Genomic DNA, 17,608 nt, shown 5'->3' with positions numbered 1-17,608 from the left:
TGCTAAGGATGTGGTAACTGCTGAACCACAGCTCTTCCTGGTTACTTCCCAACACTGCCACAGTTTAATACCTTTGGAAAACTATCCAGCATCACTGATGTACATGGGATTGGAGCAGCCTTATTCCTACTAAGTTTAAAGGGATTACAGTATTCCAAAGGACTGCAGCTTCAGTTAGTCAGGTAGCACAGGAAAATGCAATCTGATACCTTACCCTGGCATGTTCTGCAGCCTTACTTAAACGGAATTGATTCCTGGATCATACCAAAATATGTTTCAGATGAGTAAATAACAATGATAAAATGTGTGTTTGAGTGGGAGGGGTGTGTTACTCTTGTTTTTATTATGTATTTTGTCTTTTTCATTTTGTCTTTTTATATTGTGAACCACTCTGAAATCTATGGATAAAGGGCGATATACAAATTTAATAATAAGTTCGCAATGGTCCTATGGCTCTGTGGCTTTCAGTTTCAGAGCATTTTTGTTCACAAACCTCCAAGCTCCTGATTATAAATATCACTGGATGGCGTGACGCCCCGTAGGTGTTTCTATGAGAATGGCTAATGGGAAAAGAAATAGAAACACGGGGGTTTGAATTGCATCCTTCTCACGCGCTTCCCTGGAAGTCCCACGGGGACTCGCTCTCTAGCCAGGCGCATATGGCATCGGGCAAGGGCGTGAGGCTGCAGCCATACTGTCTTGAGCCATCAATTCATCTCTCTCCGGCTCTCAGCCCCCTTTGCTACGTGCGGGGTTCCCGTTTCGAGCGGGCAGCCCTCCGGTGACGCCATCAAGCGAGCGCCCGGCACTGAGTGGAACCGAAGAGGTTCCGCCCTAAACGCTGCCCCGCGCAGGCGCGGCAGAGGGAACTTTACGTCAGTTCCGGTGCGGCGAAGGCAAAGCGCCGGAAGTGGCGCCTTCTTGCTAACGGGCCTGCGTCCGGCGTCGGTTTTGCCGCGGTTTTCGCTGAATGACCAGGTGGTTGTAACTGAGGAGGCTGGCACCATGGTGGAGGTAAGAGAGCAGGGGTGGGACTGGCGAGGCTCGTGGCGCGACGAGTTGAGGGCAGTTTCGCTCCTTCGCGCCGCTTTTTTTTGGGGGGGGGGTCAGCTGCGCGAAAATGAGACCCTTTGAAATCAGCTGGATGAGGCAGTCGCTTGTCTTCGGTTTGGGCGTAGAGCTGGACCTGCCTTCCTCCAACGCCGGCTGTGCGGGTCGAACCGGAGCTTGTGTGTGTGGGCGAGAGTGAGGAGCTTGGAGAGTTGCTTTCAAAAGCCTCCCCGATGTTGGCTTGGAGGAGGGTTTTCGCACATTCAGGGTGTCTTACAGGCAGTCAGATAGTAAGCATGAACCGTGAAGGTAGTCATGGAAAAGATCAAGAATCAGTGTTGGCTTACCGAAATGGCAAAAATTTAACTGGGAAGCTCAGAAATCGAGACGACAAGAATGGGGAAAGTTTATGTACGAGACCACTGTAAGTAGCTTAAAACATTGGTAAAATTTTAATCACACTAGTCAAGTAACAGAAAGTATGGATAATTTAGAAGGATAAAAATTTGGGCATGTATTGATACGCAGTTGTAAATATCATCATTAGGACCCATGGAAGGGATGGGGGGAAGACAGGAGATTCAGAGTAATCTCAGTATTTGGATTTGGAATTGTTTTTTGTTACATGTTTATACCATATGTGTGTGTGTGTGTGTGTGTATATATATATATATATATAATGAGTGTAGACTTAATCCCACTTCAGAAATAACACCTCATGGATTCCATCAGTACACGATGCCTCTTCCTGGCATTCGAACATGCCAGTGAACATCCATCAGTGATAGTTGGTAGCCAAAGGGGCTCTCGGGTGGTTCTGGATTTAGGAATGATGCAGGAATGTTTGGTTGCTGCTGCTTTACCTTCATCTGGTGATGAAGGTAAAGACTGAAGAGTTATTTATATATATATCTCTTCTGAGTAAGAAAAAATTGTTCACTTGTATACCTTGAATGCAGAAGGCCTCCCATTCAGTCACGGACCTGGGAAACCAGAAAGGTCTGAGATCATGGAGAGTTACATCCATAATAAGCAATGCTGACAGTACAGGCTATATGCATAGTGTTAGTGTTTTTCCATTTCCTCAGATAGTGAGGTTTGTTTTTTTTTTTTTTTAAAAAAAAAGGTGTAAGTTTTTCTACACCCAAAAATAAATAACACTTGGTGAACTTTTGTTTGCTTACTCATGAAAAGTGACAGGAAAACTGCATTTCCTTTTTAAAACTAGGTGCAGAAATGTTGGGAAATCCTTGTGTCTGGTCTGAGCTTTATTGGTGTGCTGTGCTTACATGCTCATAATCCTTTAAAAAAGCTGCAATTATCCCCAGATCTACTTCATTGTAAAATAAGCTGTCTGTAAGGCACACATACTGCCCAAGTGCTGTTCTTTTTTATTCCTCAAATACTTGACTGAAAACACAGGTCAGGCAATAGGAAGAGGAACACTGCTGTATCCATCTTGCCTGTACACATACGTAGAGGGATGCTGCTATTACATGCTGGGTTATGCTTGTATGGGGCCCATGTGAGTTAATTGTCCCATGATAAACCATGTTTATGGATGAATTAACTGAACAAAGAATTCTAGAGTATTTAGCTTTTCTGCATTTTGCTACCACTCACACAAAAGTATTCACTGAAGAGCAGGGGAAGAAATTTGTGTGATAAATGAATTACTATTTACCCAGATCATCATCAGCTTCAGATCCTTTTTTCCAAGTACTAAAGATAATGCATAAAATGTCTGGTCTCATTCGCATGTTAAGTTAAGCCAAGCCAAACCAAACCAAACCGTGGCTTAGGATGCCAACTAAGTGGCCCTGCATTGATACAGGAACGCTAGTCTCCATCTTGCAACAGTGCAGCCAGCGGTCTTAACTTTACATGGGTGCAAAAGCCCAAGAAGGCTGTGGGTGTAGTGCAGGGCCTTGCACAAATTGGGTTTGATGGCAGAGGGACAGTGTACCTGACAGCTATCTATTATGTCAGATTTGGTATCTCATTTTGCAGCCCTGAAAAGTTTGAAAGTTTGTCTTGAAGCACAAATTCTAACCAATACAGAGCCTTGTAGGATAAACAGCATCATGTACCTTTCACCGAAGTGGCAAAAATATGAATGACACATTTCACAGACATGCAGCCTCCACATCCACAATTTATTTGTGTGTGAGAAAATGGGAGTCATTCCCGAACAACATGGGTCAACCAAGAGATTTGGGGAGCACAAATTCTGCAAACAGAACATGAGTGTTAAGGGACAAGAGAGAATGGAGGATAGGATAAGTATATGCAAGTGCCCATTTTCCTAGCTGGAGAATAAAATCAGGTTGGCAAAATTGCTGTTAAGATGTTTAAAAGAGGCAGAGATTTTATTTATGGTGTAATGGAGTACAGATTACACCATAAATCTCCATTTATGGTGTAATGGAGTACAGAGACGCAGGTGGCGCTGTGGGTTAAACCACAGAGCCTAGGACTTGCCGATCGTATGGTCGGCGGTTCAAATCCCCGTGGCGGAGTGAGCTCCCGTCGTTCGGTTCCTGCTCCTGCCCACCTAGCAGTTCGAAAGCACCCCTAAAGTGCAAGTAGATAAATAGGTACCGCTTTATAGCGGGAAGGTAAACGGCGTTTCCATGTGCTGTGCTGGTGCTGGCTCGCCAGAGCAGCTTCGTCACGCTGGCCACGTGACACGGAAGTGTCTTCGGACAGCGCTGGCTCCCGGCCTCTTAAGCAAGATGAGCATGCAACCCCAGAGTCGGACACGACTAGCCCATACGGGCAGGGGTACCTTTACCTTTACCTTAATGGAGTACAGAAGCAAAACAGTTTCATCTACATGGTGAACGGCTATTGAAGTAATGACTGCATGATACTGAATAACATTCTTTGTTATTAATAGTAGCTGGGGTTTCATGTGTGAACCCAAATACTTCCATGCATCCACATATCATTTTGGGTGCAAATGGGTTTAGTAGGTGCTTTTGTTAAGGAGTAACTGACTGGGACAATGTGTACACCCCACTTCCACTGCATTCGAGCATGCATCAGTTCCTTGGTCTTTCATACATCATGTGTTGGTCATAGCTGCTTCGTCACATAAACAAGGTAGGAAATTCCAGTATCACCAATGTAATTGACATTGGCTTCCCAGTGTAGGATAATAGTAAAAAGCAGTTTAATGTGGCCTCTGTATTAACATTAGCATGCTAGCCTGATCAACCAAGCAAGTAATAGTTGATTGGAGCCAACAAAAAATGAGAAACAGTTCTCTGACTGGACGTGCAGAAAGCTAATGGATCATGTTTAATGTTCTGTAAATAATGTCCTCACTCTGTTTGTTTTTATCCAGTTTTACAATGACAATAAATTTAGGGGAACTCTGGGCTCTAAATGTATATGAAAGGTGACTTGCCAGAAAGGAAGTGCAGAGCTTTTATGTTTGGATTTACACCCAGTTCACCCTAGGATGGAAAACAGACTTTTGACCAAAGCATTAGTCTAATGTCTTTGATCTTGACACTCCGGAAAGGAAGAAAGTTAACTTAATACTTCATTTGGAAAGTTCAGTCATAGTTTTTAGCACTTAGCAGATTCTGTTGCAGAGTAAACAGCTGCTTATTAGAATGGGAGCAAGAGCTATGCTCTCTTTTCTCATTTGTTTTTGGTACTTTGCCTTCTTTTTGAATGGGGGTGGGGAAAGTGGGCTACACTTGTTCTAAAGGAGAACAAAATTAAGTCAAGCTAGCCATATATGCATAAGTACTGTTAGTCTAATACATTGTATTGGACTCAATTAGAACATCACAATACTAGTGAAAGTAACATTTATGGGTTATATTTTTCTAAGTACACATACTAATGCAAACTATTTTTAAAAACATTTTACATTTTAGTAGCTATTGTACTTCTGTTTATTTCTAGGACACATTTCCAAAATGTTTTATATACTGTAAATTAAAACAAAACTAGAATTGCATAACAATTTTAACAAGCGGTTAAAAACACATACCAAAGAAGTTCACCAAAACAAAGTATTTAGTAAACATTATTATTTAGTAAACATGTATCAAGTACATACATACTTACCGTAGATAGTTAAACACAGTGAATTGTATCCAACTCAGTTATGCTCAAAATAGTCCAATTGAAATTTTAATACTACAAATACAATTATCAATGTTCAATGGGACTACAAATAGTCCCATTGAAATTTTAATGCTACAAATACTGTGCTCAGGTCGATCACGATCTACTGGTAGATCCCTGCGAGGTTTTGCTAGATCGCGGTCGATCTCTGGCCCCCTTTCCTTAGCATTGCCAAAACTGACTCCTGCCCCGCACCCTCGCCCCGCCCTCCATTGTTGTTTGATCTCTGGAAGGTAAGACGGAGCTTTCTTTGTGTTGCTGTTTTCATTCATAGTGATCTTTTTGTGAATGACTTTATCCCTTTGTCCCTTGTCTTTAACCCCCCAAAAACGGAAGTCCCCCCCAAAAGCTATACTTTTAACCCATAAAAACTTTGAGCTGAACCCCCCCCCCAAAAAAAACGGGGGTAGATCACTGCCAGTTTTTAATTCTGAAAGTAGATCACAGTTTCTTGAGAGTTGGCCACCCCTGCTCTAGGGGAAGGAAAGGTCTCTCATTTCATCATGCTGAACTTTAGACCTAAAAGAAGTATTTTGTGTTTTCTTCTGTCTACTCCCAAACTTGGCAAGTTATGAAGACTCTCACCATTTGCCTCTTCTGACTTGGGAGAGAGAAGGCTGATTTCTCATATAGTGTTTATGTTTGAATCAGATAGAAGGGTATGAGATTTCTGTCTACTCTAGAGATCAGGAGAAATGAGAACCTTCCTTGAGTTATCTGACATGTGCAAAGGACTTGAGGAAGAGACGTGGGGGTGGGGGGGTCAGTGCTCGTCAATGTTCATTGAGCATTTTTAATAAAATAGGTCTTACTAAAGATGTGTCTGAAACTTTTCTCCCCTTTAGGAAGTACAAAAGCATTCTGTGCATACCCTTGTTTTCCGATCTTTGAAAAGAACTCATGACATGTTTGTGGCTGACAATGCAAAACCAGTATCATTGGATGATAAGAGGTAAGGAGGATCGCCAGTAAGCTATTGGTGCTTTTGAAGCTACACACCAGTCTAAAAACTTAATCCATTACTCAGCAACCCTATTCCATAGTATCACAGTATCATTTTGAAATGAACTAGTTCTTGAGGGCTTAGAATCAACATTTGATTGTGTTTACAGTGATGGAGGATGAAGTTAAAACTTGGCTATGTACCCATCTAATCCTGTGTTTGTATCACCCACTGAGTTTATGCTGAAGTATCAAAAAATATTTGGTGGGATATGCATAGTCAGAAATGCATCGTCAAAAAACAACAACAAAAACAGAAGGGGGCAGATTTGCTTAAAATTTGTATACTGTATGCCAGCACAGGTGTACAGATGCAAACTTAGAAACTGAACTGTGTCCTCCTGGCAGTGGAACAGATGTCATTGGTGGAGCAGAACTATCCCCCTTCTGCAGCCTCCTGGAACCCCCAAAACCTGTTCTGGAGGTTTGTGGACCCTCTATAGTACATCTGGGCAGTGTGTGGAAGCTGTAGGGGTAGGGTAGGAGAGGAAGGGAAGTTATGTCTCAGAAGCATGGCGCTGTATTAAGTACAATACAGTACTTAATCTCACTATAGTACAGTACAATCTCACTATAGCGGGAATAACTGTGACCAGGTGATCTGTGTGCCTGTTCAGCCTGTAGTCCAGGTACAGTGGTGCCTCGCAAGACGAAATTAATTCGTTCCGCGAGTCTCTTCGTCTTGCGGTTTTTTCGTCTTGCGAAGCATGGCTATTAGCGGCTTAGCGCTATTAGCGGCTTAGCGCTATTAGCGGCTTAGCACTATTAGCGGCTTAGCAGCTTAGAAAAAGGAAAAAAAGGGAAAGAACTCGCAAGACGTTTTCGTCTTGAGAAGCAAGCCCATAGGGAAATTCGTCTTGCGAAGCACCTCGAAAAACGGAAAACCCTTTTGTCTAGCGAGTTTTTCGTCTTGCGAGGCATTCGTCTTGCGGGGCACTACTGTACTAACTGTTGAAGGGGGAGGGCCTAGCTCTCCGTTTTTAGAATTATTTATCCTTAACCTGGATTTTGACTGGGCAGCCCTTTAAATAGAGGGCTTTCCTTTATAAACTAGGGCCTATGAACACCTAGGGTGTAGTAAAATCTAGAAAATTGTAACATTCAGTAAGATTCCTGTTTGCTGGACTATTTATCTAAATACTTAGAATACTGCATCCCAATATAACTCCACAAGAACATCAGAACTGTTATCAGAACTCCTAATTGCATATCTTACTTAAAGCATGAGTTTGTTATGATAATACAGTGCATCAAAAATATACATGTACTAAAGTGTTTTCTTACGCAGCCACAAAGTAAAGATGGCCGTTAAACTTCGTACAGAGTACGGTTCTGTGCTTCACATGCCTGTATTGAAAGAAAATGCTCGAGAGAAGGGTGCCCATGGTGTGATTGATTCTTATGGACATAAGCAGTATCTTCAGAATCAAGGTATGGCTACAGTTATAATTGTATAAACCTGAGTATAGACATTTGGGCCCCACTTGCAGTGAAAGAATTTTGCTGCACTTTCAGTTACAATGTGGTTACACAAATGAGGACCCTGGATTATTATTTGTTTATCTTTATTTCCTTTTCTTCTTTCATGGACCCAAGGCAGCATACATGTGGTTGACAAAGACGTGGCATGTGGAAGTGCATATTAAATATTTATAGAACAACACATCAGAAGACTTTGAAGTTTTTCTTCTTCTTTCACATAGAAAGTCTTTGTGTATCTAACAGTGGCATTGACACATGGCCTGATCTGTGACTTGCCATGATGTAGCAGCTGGTGATCTTTATCCTAAGTATAGCTTGCTAGTGCAGAACATGTTATTATTAATTATATTTATATCTGACTGTGTTTATTAATGGTTTATTGATACAGTAAGCAAGACATTTAATAATACCCCTCAAAGAAACAAAAATGGAAATAAATGCCACTGTGCCAGAAGAATGAGTGGAAAAATGTGAATTCCTAAGTTTCTTGTTAAGTGTATAAGCAGCACATAATGCATGTACTTACAAGGTCGACAGTACCAGCAGTTCTTGTTATGTGCAAATTATAATGAAAATTGTACAAAGGTGTGTTTAGGAATTCAAGTAATTATCTGTTTACTATAATATTTATTAAAGTAATAATCAACAAATCTCTTTCTCTTTAGGTGATGATGATGAATATTTGATAACAGGGACACATCCATATCCCCCTGGACCTGGTAAGATTTTGAACAAACTATATGGGTGAAATTGAGTGCAATTTTAGTATATATATTTTCCCCAGGGAGATACCACTAATGATACAGTGCTTGATAGTCACTGTCTCTTAATGAAGCTAGAGGATACAATACCAAAAATAAGTGGATGCGACTTATACATGCAAGTTACACAAATAATGTTTACTGAAGTATGGTTTGCATCTACCTAATGAGTTCTTACATGTTATAGTGGAAGTGCACTAGGCAAATTTTGAAATGTTTAAGTATCTTTCATTATTCCATCACTACTTGAAATGAAGGAGATGCATTTGTTCTTTAACATTTGGTTATTAAATCTTTGGATATTGGCTAAGAGATATGATGGTCCTGGAAAATTGGGGGAGGTGTTCCCCCCATTTTTCCTGTTGGGGGGGGGAGGGTGTTTATGGGCCTTAACATATCTAGCTGTGCTGCTGTTTAGTGAAAATTAACAGGGAGTATTTCTCTCATGGAACACTTTGAACCTAAGAATTTCATAATTTAAACTTAAATTATATATATATATATATATATATATATATATACCCACACCCACCCATACATTGGAGCTTAAGTTGTTGTTAAAGTATCTAAAGTGTCCAAATGAGCATTACAAGTTGTCCAGTATACTTAGGTATCCAGAGTATCATGAGTTATATTTTTTTACCTGCATTATAGAGAACTATAGTTTCAGCCTGTTCCAAAGAGAGAAAATGGACTCTTTGAATTTTAAAAGCCAGTTTAGCCCTGTTAAAGTCAGGTAAAATTAAATCAACTAAAATCTTTAGATCCATAGCATTAAATACATATGATCAATAAAGACTAAGTTTTGAGGGCTGGCTTTTGTCAGCAAGAATAGATTGATCAGGATTTAGTTGGTAACAAAAAGTAATTAAGATTTGTCTTAACTGTGTGTATTTTCTCTTTTATAAGGAGTGGCTTTGACTGCAGACACTAAAATTCAGAGGATGCCTAGTGAATCAGCAGCTCAGTCATTAGCTGTGGCGTTGCCACCTTCTCAGTCCAGGTAATTATATTCCGTTAAAAGCAAAATTATTCTGTGTTTTTAACTGATGATTTTAGCTGATGAAGTTTGCATGGAAAATGCAATGTAAAGAACAGCTATTTAAATCTGTATTAATGGAAATAGAATAATGTGTTCGATCTGAAACTGAGCTTTTGGATTTTTTAATTGATGCGGCTTCATTTGTTTTTCTATATTGCTGAAATTTAAGAACTGAATGTTGTCTGATGAGATGGTTTGGAATTACTGTGAGAGCCTTTTCCTTGTACAATTGATCAGCATTTTGTTAGTTCTGATTACCTCTCTGTGGAGATGAGACGAAAAAGGGGGCTTTGGATTAGGGAGTGATGTGAAGACAATGGCATATGTTCAGTTCTTTTCTATTTTTGAGTGAAATCTTTGCGGGACCTTCCGGTAAAAGCTAATTTGCAAGGATTTGAGCTGTGAGCCACGAAGTCCTGGTTCAGATTTCACCTGTACCCACTAACCATGCAGTTTACTAACCATGTTCACTCAGAAGTGAGTCCTGTTCAATTCAGAAGGACGTCCTATTAAGTGTGCTTAGGTTTGCAGCCTAAATGGCTGCCTCTCCAAGACCTTAGCCCTTCATCTGCAGTATGGAAGCAGGACTGTTTTAAGGACACTTTTTGTATTTTTTACATTTACATGCACAAGATTTTGTCAGTTACTTGAAAAGAAGCAACTGAAAACAAACGTCTGCTAACGCTTTGTAGGATAATGTATCTTCACTTTCTCTGCCTCACGTCCACTCCCCCTGCCTTTCCAGAATGGAATCAAATCGAACTGCTTCTAGCGTTGGTGATATATACAGACATGCTGGAATTCCTGAGCGCTCACAGCCTCCAGGTTTGACTCTGGTAAGCCCCGTTAATTGAAAGCCTCTGATGGAGATGCAGTAAATTTACCAAATTGGATTCTTAACAGTGACTTTGTTGGGAATAGGGTTGTGACAGAATGACACTGCATAACCATATAGGGATAGTAGAAACTTATTTGGGGCGGGGTGGGATATTTGTTGAGTGTAGTTTTAAAATGTCTGTTCCTTTTATAGGCTATGATGGAAGCTGGTGGGAACAAAAATTCTGCATTAATGGCAAAGAAGGCTCCAACAATGCCAAAACCACAATGGCATCCCCCATGGAAGCTGTACCGAGTAAGTAAGAAATAAGTTGCAAGGATGAATCTTAGGCTCAAACCTTAGGTTCAAGCACACCCACACCTGCTCCAGTGCAGTCTAGAGCATGGGTCAGCAAACTAAGGGCCGCGGGCCAGATCCCAGATCAGGCCCAATTGCCCTCTGGATCTGGGACGGTCTTGGAATTGCCGCTTGGATTGGTGTAATTGTTCAGACTGTGCCTTTTTTGGGGGGGCTATTTTCCCCTGGGAGCCATTCCCCCCACACCGCGGCGGCACCTCCCTCCCTCCCTCCCTCCTCCTGGCTTCTCCCTGCCCTGTGGAGAAAGGGAGCTGGGCTTTGATTGGTGCGAGCCAGTCCGAAGCCTCTCCACCCGCGCAATCCATCTTATTTTATAACAATCCATCTCATTTTATAACAATTGCAGGTTATCAGTGGACACTTAGGTTGGGTGAGATGTATTGCAGTAGAACCAGGAAATCAGTGGTTTGTTACTGGCTCTGCTGACCGAACTATAAAGGTAAGAGATAGCAAAGAACTGAAAAATCACTGTCTGCTGCCATTGATGCTATTTCAGGTGCTGTTAAGTATTTCATGACCAGCATAATTTATTGCCCATCTTTCTTTCTGTTACCTAGAATTTTCGTTGCACCAGTGTGCCGGAACTGGAATTAAATAAAAAACTGAGTTTTCAGACTTTATAATTCTGTTTAGAGATTAATTTTGTACTCTGCTTAGGTCTTTGAGATGTTGGACTCCATTAAATGAACAGTCTTTGATGTCTTAACTTTTGCAAGATCATCAAAACATTTGTTTCTCTTGCTTCAGATCTGGGACCTTGCTAGTGGCAAACTGAAACTATCTTTGACAGGGCATATTAGTACAGTTCGGGGTGTAATTGTGAGTGGACGGAGTCCATACCTTTTCTCTTGTGGAGAAGATAAACAGGTGAAATGCTGGGACCTTGAATATAATAAGGTAAGCTAAGCACACTGGTAGCAGCTGAAATTTTATTATTAATTTAAAGATTACCTATTCATGTAGCATCCAGTTTTAACTGAAATATGTTTGATGTGTAGGTTATTAGGCATTACCATGGCCACCTGAGTGCTGTGTATGGCTTGGATTTGCATCCAACAATAGACGTGCTTGTAACATGTAGCAGAGATTCAACTGCACGTGTAAGTAAAACACATATATCTGTGATGTATTTGATCTGTCTCTTCTTACGTAAGATAATGCTTAAATAGGTTTCCTGTCTCTTGCCAATTTGGCTTCCATTTCAAAAGGAACAAATTCTACTTACCCTCCCTGGTTTAGGGTATGTGATTTGGTCAGATAAATCATGCTATGAAGACTGAAACTTGGCCTTTGAGCAGGAATGTATGGCACTCCCTGTATCTTACATGGACATAGTCTCTGTTTAGGCAAATTGGGGTATACCACCATATGCGATATATGCTGTGAATATATGTGTGCATACGTGTGATGGGATAATGAGCTGCTTGTGCGTAAAAGCTTGATCCCTCAGAGATTACTCAGTGTAGCAAATCTCTGCCTCGAGCGGAGCCCTTTGGCATGGCTCCGTCAGTCGCTGGTAGAATCTGACAGTGGGCGTCTGCGGAAACGTTTCCAACATAAAAGCTGTTTAACGGAAACGCGTCTCCTGGATTCTCTGCATGACAGTTTCCGGCGAGGGATGGGGGTCCCTAAAGGGGGTCCTGATACCTCCTCACTGTTCTCACTGGAAGTATCCCAGAGCCTCCCGTCCGACTCCCTTTCCCTTGGAGCTCCTGCTCCCCCCCACTGGTTCCCTCTTCTGCTGTAGTGTCTCTGCTATTCTCCTGGAGCCTTTCCACCTCCTGTTCTTCCGATGGCAGTTCCCTGACAATACGCTTGTCAATAATTTGTTGCTACAGGAAAATACAATACTGTGTTCTTTTGTCTGATTCCCATTTAAAAATAATAATAATAATGTCACAGCGTAGGAAAAATGTCGCATGTGTGAATCAGCTCTTCAAGGCATGTATGCCTCCTGCCTGCCTGCAGTTTAGTGAACATATAATACTTGGCCGACAGCTTCAGTTTCCATCCTAGTTTATGTGTTTCATTATCTTCGGGGCATTAGGGTGGGTTGTAACAGATACCTTTGTATGAGTTAAATTTTTTGAAGGCTTCCTGTGGCCTACGAGTTATTGCTTTGGCTACAGTTCAGTGTGGTATCTGCCACTGCAGAATACACAAATTATGAAATGATATAGGGCAGTAATTCTTAAACGCTGGGCTCAGGTTCACAAGAAGATGAGAGAAGTTTGATGATGAAAGGCCAGGCTGCTAACAAGTAATACTGGAACTAATAGGTGAGCAGAGGAAGAGTTGGCCTTCCACATTAGGAGAGACCTGAGTGATACATACTTTTGTCATTGGTTTTGATGGTGGATGGTGCATTTATCTGTTCTAATTTGATTCTAACCTCCCTAGATTTGGGATGTGAGGACAAAAGCGAGCGTGCATACATTGGCAGGACACACAAATGCTGTGGCAACAGTGAAGTGTCAAGCGGCAGAACCACAGATCATCACCGGTATGGTGGAAGTTGTTTACCAAATGCATACAGCATATCCAGCAGTTCACTGTTACAGTCAGCTGGAGTATAGGGGAGGAAAAGTGCTGTTCCAATTCCCAGACTCTCTTTGGAAACATATTGAGAACCAGAAAACAATTGATTTGCAGCCATGTTGTGAATTGAAGATGGTAGAATATGTAGCCCATTTTGCTGCTTGATTTTCAACTGGAAACTAGCAGTGGGAGTTTTTACAATGTGTTGGTGGTAATCCACTAACCAATAGGAAACTACAGTGGTGCCCCGCAAGACGAATGCCTCGCAAGACGAAAAACCCGCTAGACGAAAGGGTTTTCCGTTTTGGAGGCGCTTCGCAAAACGAATTTCCCTATGGGCTTGCTTCGCAAGACAAAATGTCTTGCGAGTTTTTCCGATTTTTTCCCCTCCCCCCCCCTTTTTCTAAGCTGCTTATCTGCTTATCCGTTAAGCTGATAAGCCGCTAAAAGCCGCTAAGCCGCTAATAGCGCTAATCCGCTAAGCCGTCAATGGGCTTGCTTCGCAAGACAAAAAAACCACTAGACGAAGAGAATCGCGGAACGGATTCTTTTCGTCTTGCGAGGCACCACTGTATTTACTTACAAATGTGTATACAGCAGATAGAAGGCCTTTTCAGAAAAGAAGTACCTTGGCGCTTTGAAAGTTTGACTATTGGATAATCCTAAATCCCCCCAAGACATTGAAATGCAATTTAAGATAACATTGATGCATATGATGATGCTTTCTCTGCAGGGATTCTCAGAAGCAGAGTTGTGATTGTGAAACTTGGAAGTATAACAAAATTGGAGCATGTGATTCTTTAACATACAGGCAGTTCAGATACTTATCCTATCCACATGCCTTTCTAAAATCTGTTCTTATTATTTTGTATTTACAGGAAGTCATGATACCACTATACGACTCTGGGACTTAGTGGGAGGAAAAACATGGGTCACTTTAACCAATCACAAGAAATCAGTAAGAGCAGTAGTACTGCACCCAAGACAGTAAGATTTTTTCAGGTTTTTTCCTCTCCTGTTATCCTGTTAATGTAATGCAATACATATAATAATATTATATTATAACTACAACAACTGCAACAATGTATATTATTGAAGAAAGTAGTAAATTAAATTGTTAATCAGATATAGTAGTCTTTGGTTAACTGAACTTCCAATACTTGCTAACATATACCTTGTTACAGGTACACGTTTGCATCTGGGTCTCCGGATAACATCAAACAGTGGAAATTCCCTGATGGAAACTTTATCCAGAATCTTTCTGGTCACAGTGCTATTATCAATACACTAGCTGTGAATTCAGATGGAGTTCTGGTTTCTGGAGGTAAATGAGAATTTTCGAAGTAGCTTTCGAAGTAGGACATTTCTTTTTTTTCCATATTATTTACTGTAACATGCTGTCTGCAGGGCTCACTTATGCAGACAGTTCTGAAACACTGAATAGCTCAGAGGTCATTTTGATTGACTCCACAAATGTATAGCACTAGCATTGAAAGAGCTTTGGGTCCCAGACTATTCAAAATACTGCTTTTAACATTTAGAGCAAAGCTTTCCAAATTGTATTTTGACACATTAGTGTGTTGGCGTCGCACGAATGCTCCCTGCTTCTCCCGGGGATAGAAAGTGGTTAGTTAAACCACTGGTTTGCTAGTAAAACTGAATTACTGTGTCATGAAATGATGCATGTCTAAAAAGTGTGTCACCAACTAAATTAGTTTGGAAAGCTTTGGTTTAGAGCAGACAGCTCCAACCTGCGGCCCTCCCGATGTTTTGGCCTACAACTCCCATGATCCCTAGCTAACAGGACCAGTCAGGGATGATGGGAATTGTAGTCCAAAACACCTGGAGGGCTGAAAGTTGGGGATGCCTGGTTTAGAGCCATAAATGAACTTGGTCCAAGTATGTTGAGGGTGGTAATTGGAAGAATTCTTGTTCCAAATCCCACCTTTATCTGACATTTGATGGAGATGAGGTGCAGGGCTTTCTAAATGGTGGCACCTGTGTTTTAGTATAGACTGCAGATGGCAAGCACAATCTTAAGAAACATCCCCCCTTTATCTTACATAAGATAAAATGCCTCTTCTAAACTGATGCCAGCTATGACATGTGCATGCATCATCTGAAAGCATACTATACTTGCTTCAGAACTACTTGCAAACCAACACAGGTTTAACTAATTGATGAACTGATATGCTGTAATTCTGTAAATGTTTCCTGGGAGAATAAGCTCCATTGAACTCAGTGGGGTTTGCTTCTGAGTAAATGTGCATAGGATTGTGCTGATGGTGCTGTTGTGATTACATAGAGTAAGTGGGGGTTTTTTATAATAAAAACATTAAAGTGAATTTGGGCTGTATGTTGAATTGTAAAGCAGGTGTAACACTGATTTTGTTTTTCAGCTGACAATGGTACGATGCATCTTTGGGACTGGAGAACTGGGTATAACTTCCAGAGAGTTCATGCGGCTGTACAGCCTGGATCATTGGACAGCGAATCTGGAATATTTGCATGTGCATTTGATCAGTCTGAAAGCAGGCTGCTTACTGCTGAAGCCGATAAAACCATTAAAGTCTACAGAGAAGATGATACTGCGGTATGGAGAACCATATTCTTTTTCGCCACATATTTTATATATAAAACTAGGTTTTAAGATACTCTTAGGACAGAGATTCTGGAAGCATTATCCCTAAACGCTGCTTACTGCTAGAGTGATTACACATTAGCTCGGGCAGCCGGCCTACTTCAGCAGCAAACGCATCTCATGGGATGGGGAAATGTAATAAAAAAACAGTCGCTACAAATAGAGGGCAGTTAGGTTGCTTGCCTGTAACTTTCTAACAACAATGGAATAAAATGATTTCTAATTCCATTTTCAGCCTGAACAGGGTAGATTTTTTTAAATTGTTAAAAAGAAGAAAGTACTATGCATTTATTCAGAGCAGAAAACGCTTGCTACTAGTTTCACAAGATTACAAAAGGACGTATGGATTTGGAGATGGCTGCTGCATTTTAAAAGCAGACAAGTATTTCCTTAGCTACACTGATTATCTGCGACACTTAGAGCACAATCCTGTGCATAGAAAAAAGTCCCACTGAATTCTTATTACATGTGAGTAGGTTTGCAGCCTATTATCTGTTGTGCAGAGTTCTGCTGCATTACTTGCTCCAACTTAAGACTATCATGGGAGCAGCCTTCTGTCCATTATTATTTCACTGTACATCAAACTACGCTTGTTTTACAGGGGAGAAAATCACTCTTGAATTTTTTATTGGGAATCTTTGATCAGAGGAAACTGAAATGTTTTCTGTTGCTTTATTTTCTACTTTTAAACAAAAGCTTGTTACTGCATATCTTGATTGTATGGTGCAGTTGAGCCACTTAAATAACTATAGTACATCCAGTAAACAAATCTACCTGTGTCGTCATCTACACACATTTGATGCATTGATCTATATTACACTCCAGCTGTGAAATGGGATTAGTGGCTTATTTTACCAGAGCTTTTAATTGATAAATTCTAATGCTTGTGTGCAGAAGTTGAAAGAAACACACAGTGGTTTCCAGTTCTGCTGCCTCCTCTGCCACTGGATACCACCCATAATAAACATTTATTGATATGGTTATGTATATTGGACGAAAACTGATAATTTTCCCCCTCCTGTTGATGGCAATATTTTTATATTGTTCTCTTAACTTCAGCTTGGATCAATAAACTTAGTTCATCAAGAGTGTGATTTCATAGTAAAATTCAATGACACTGATCTTATTAAACATTCTGACTTTAACACAAGCTGGAATTCTAATATGTTTTTTTTTTCTTTTAAAAATACTTCTAGACTGAAGAAACCCATCCTGTCAGCTGGAAACCAGAAATCATCAAGCGAAAACGATTTTAATGAGAATCCACCTGAATAGCTGTGCCATAATCCTGACTCTGACTACAAAGCCTGAACTCTCCTCAAGTCATTGCTTTGTTTAGTTTGCAGTTTTTATATTATATATGGCTTCCCTCTAGGATATTATCCTCTCTCTGATCCCAGGAAATCAGCTGCAGATGTTATGCACATCTGAAGAAGTGAAAGTTTCTTTTAATAAAATGGTAATGTGCTGGTGATCATAGTCACCCAGTGTGTGCATGTCATTCTATGTGGGCAGAAGGTGGTGTGAATCCCACCTGCTCTTTTCTTGTATCCCTCTTCTTTCCCCCGAGGAAAAAAAACAAAACAAAACTCCTGTTTGGTACTTGATCCTACAGCACCAAATAGTAAAACTGTTGGGGGGGGGAGCCATTGTAAAAGTGATTTATGTCCTTAATACAATGTGCTACTTCACTGAGCTGTAATGCAATAAAATATAAATTTCTTTTCCAGTTTGTTCTTGGGCGTTAACAA

At 40.8% G+C, this 17,608-nt stretch overlaps 1 protein-coding gene across 1 annotated transcript; it reads left to right on the top strand.

Annotated features, from left to right (window-relative positions):
* The first annotated feature begins 858 nt into the window (after positions 1-858).
* Positions 859-17,586, top strand: PLRG1 (pleiotropic regulator 1). The gene is made up of 15 exons (XM_079990465.1): positions 859-1,014; positions 6,042-6,148; positions 7,487-7,629; positions 8,346-8,399; positions 9,351-9,444; positions 10,229-10,319; positions 10,514-10,615; positions 11,025-11,117; positions 11,426-11,575; positions 11,677-11,778; positions 13,079-13,181; positions 14,095-14,203; positions 14,401-14,540; positions 15,616-15,809; positions 17,054-17,586. The coding sequence occupies exons 1-15, from the start codon at positions 1,006-1,008 to the stop codon at positions 17,111-17,113; spliced, it is 1,551 nt and encodes a 516-aa protein (XP_079846591.1). The 5' UTR covers positions 859-1,005; the 3' UTR covers positions 17,114-17,586.
* Positions 17,587-17,608: the final 22 nt, after the last annotated feature.

The sequence above is a fragment of the Podarcis cretensis genome (assembly GCF_951804945.1).
Source record: "Podarcis cretensis genome assembly, chromosome: 9".
NCBI lineage: Eukaryota > Metazoa > Chordata > Lepidosauria > Squamata > Lacertidae > Podarcis > Podarcis cretensis.
Note: the sequence above shows the minus strand (reverse complement) of the source record. Positions and strands in the feature narration are given on the sequence as shown.

What these genes read in the sequence shown, in the direction of transcription:
- PLRG1 (XM_079990465.1), top strand. An exon ending in GCAGTATCTTCAGAATCAAG is followed by an intron (nt 7,630 to 8,345) that starts GTATGGCTACAG and finishes CTTTCTCTTTAG; the next exon opens with GTGATGATGATGAATATTTG. An exon ending in GGGACCTTGAATATAATAAG is followed by an intron (nt 11,576 to 11,676) that starts GTAAGCTAAGCA and finishes TTTGATGTGTAG; the next exon opens with GTTATTAGGCATTACCATGG.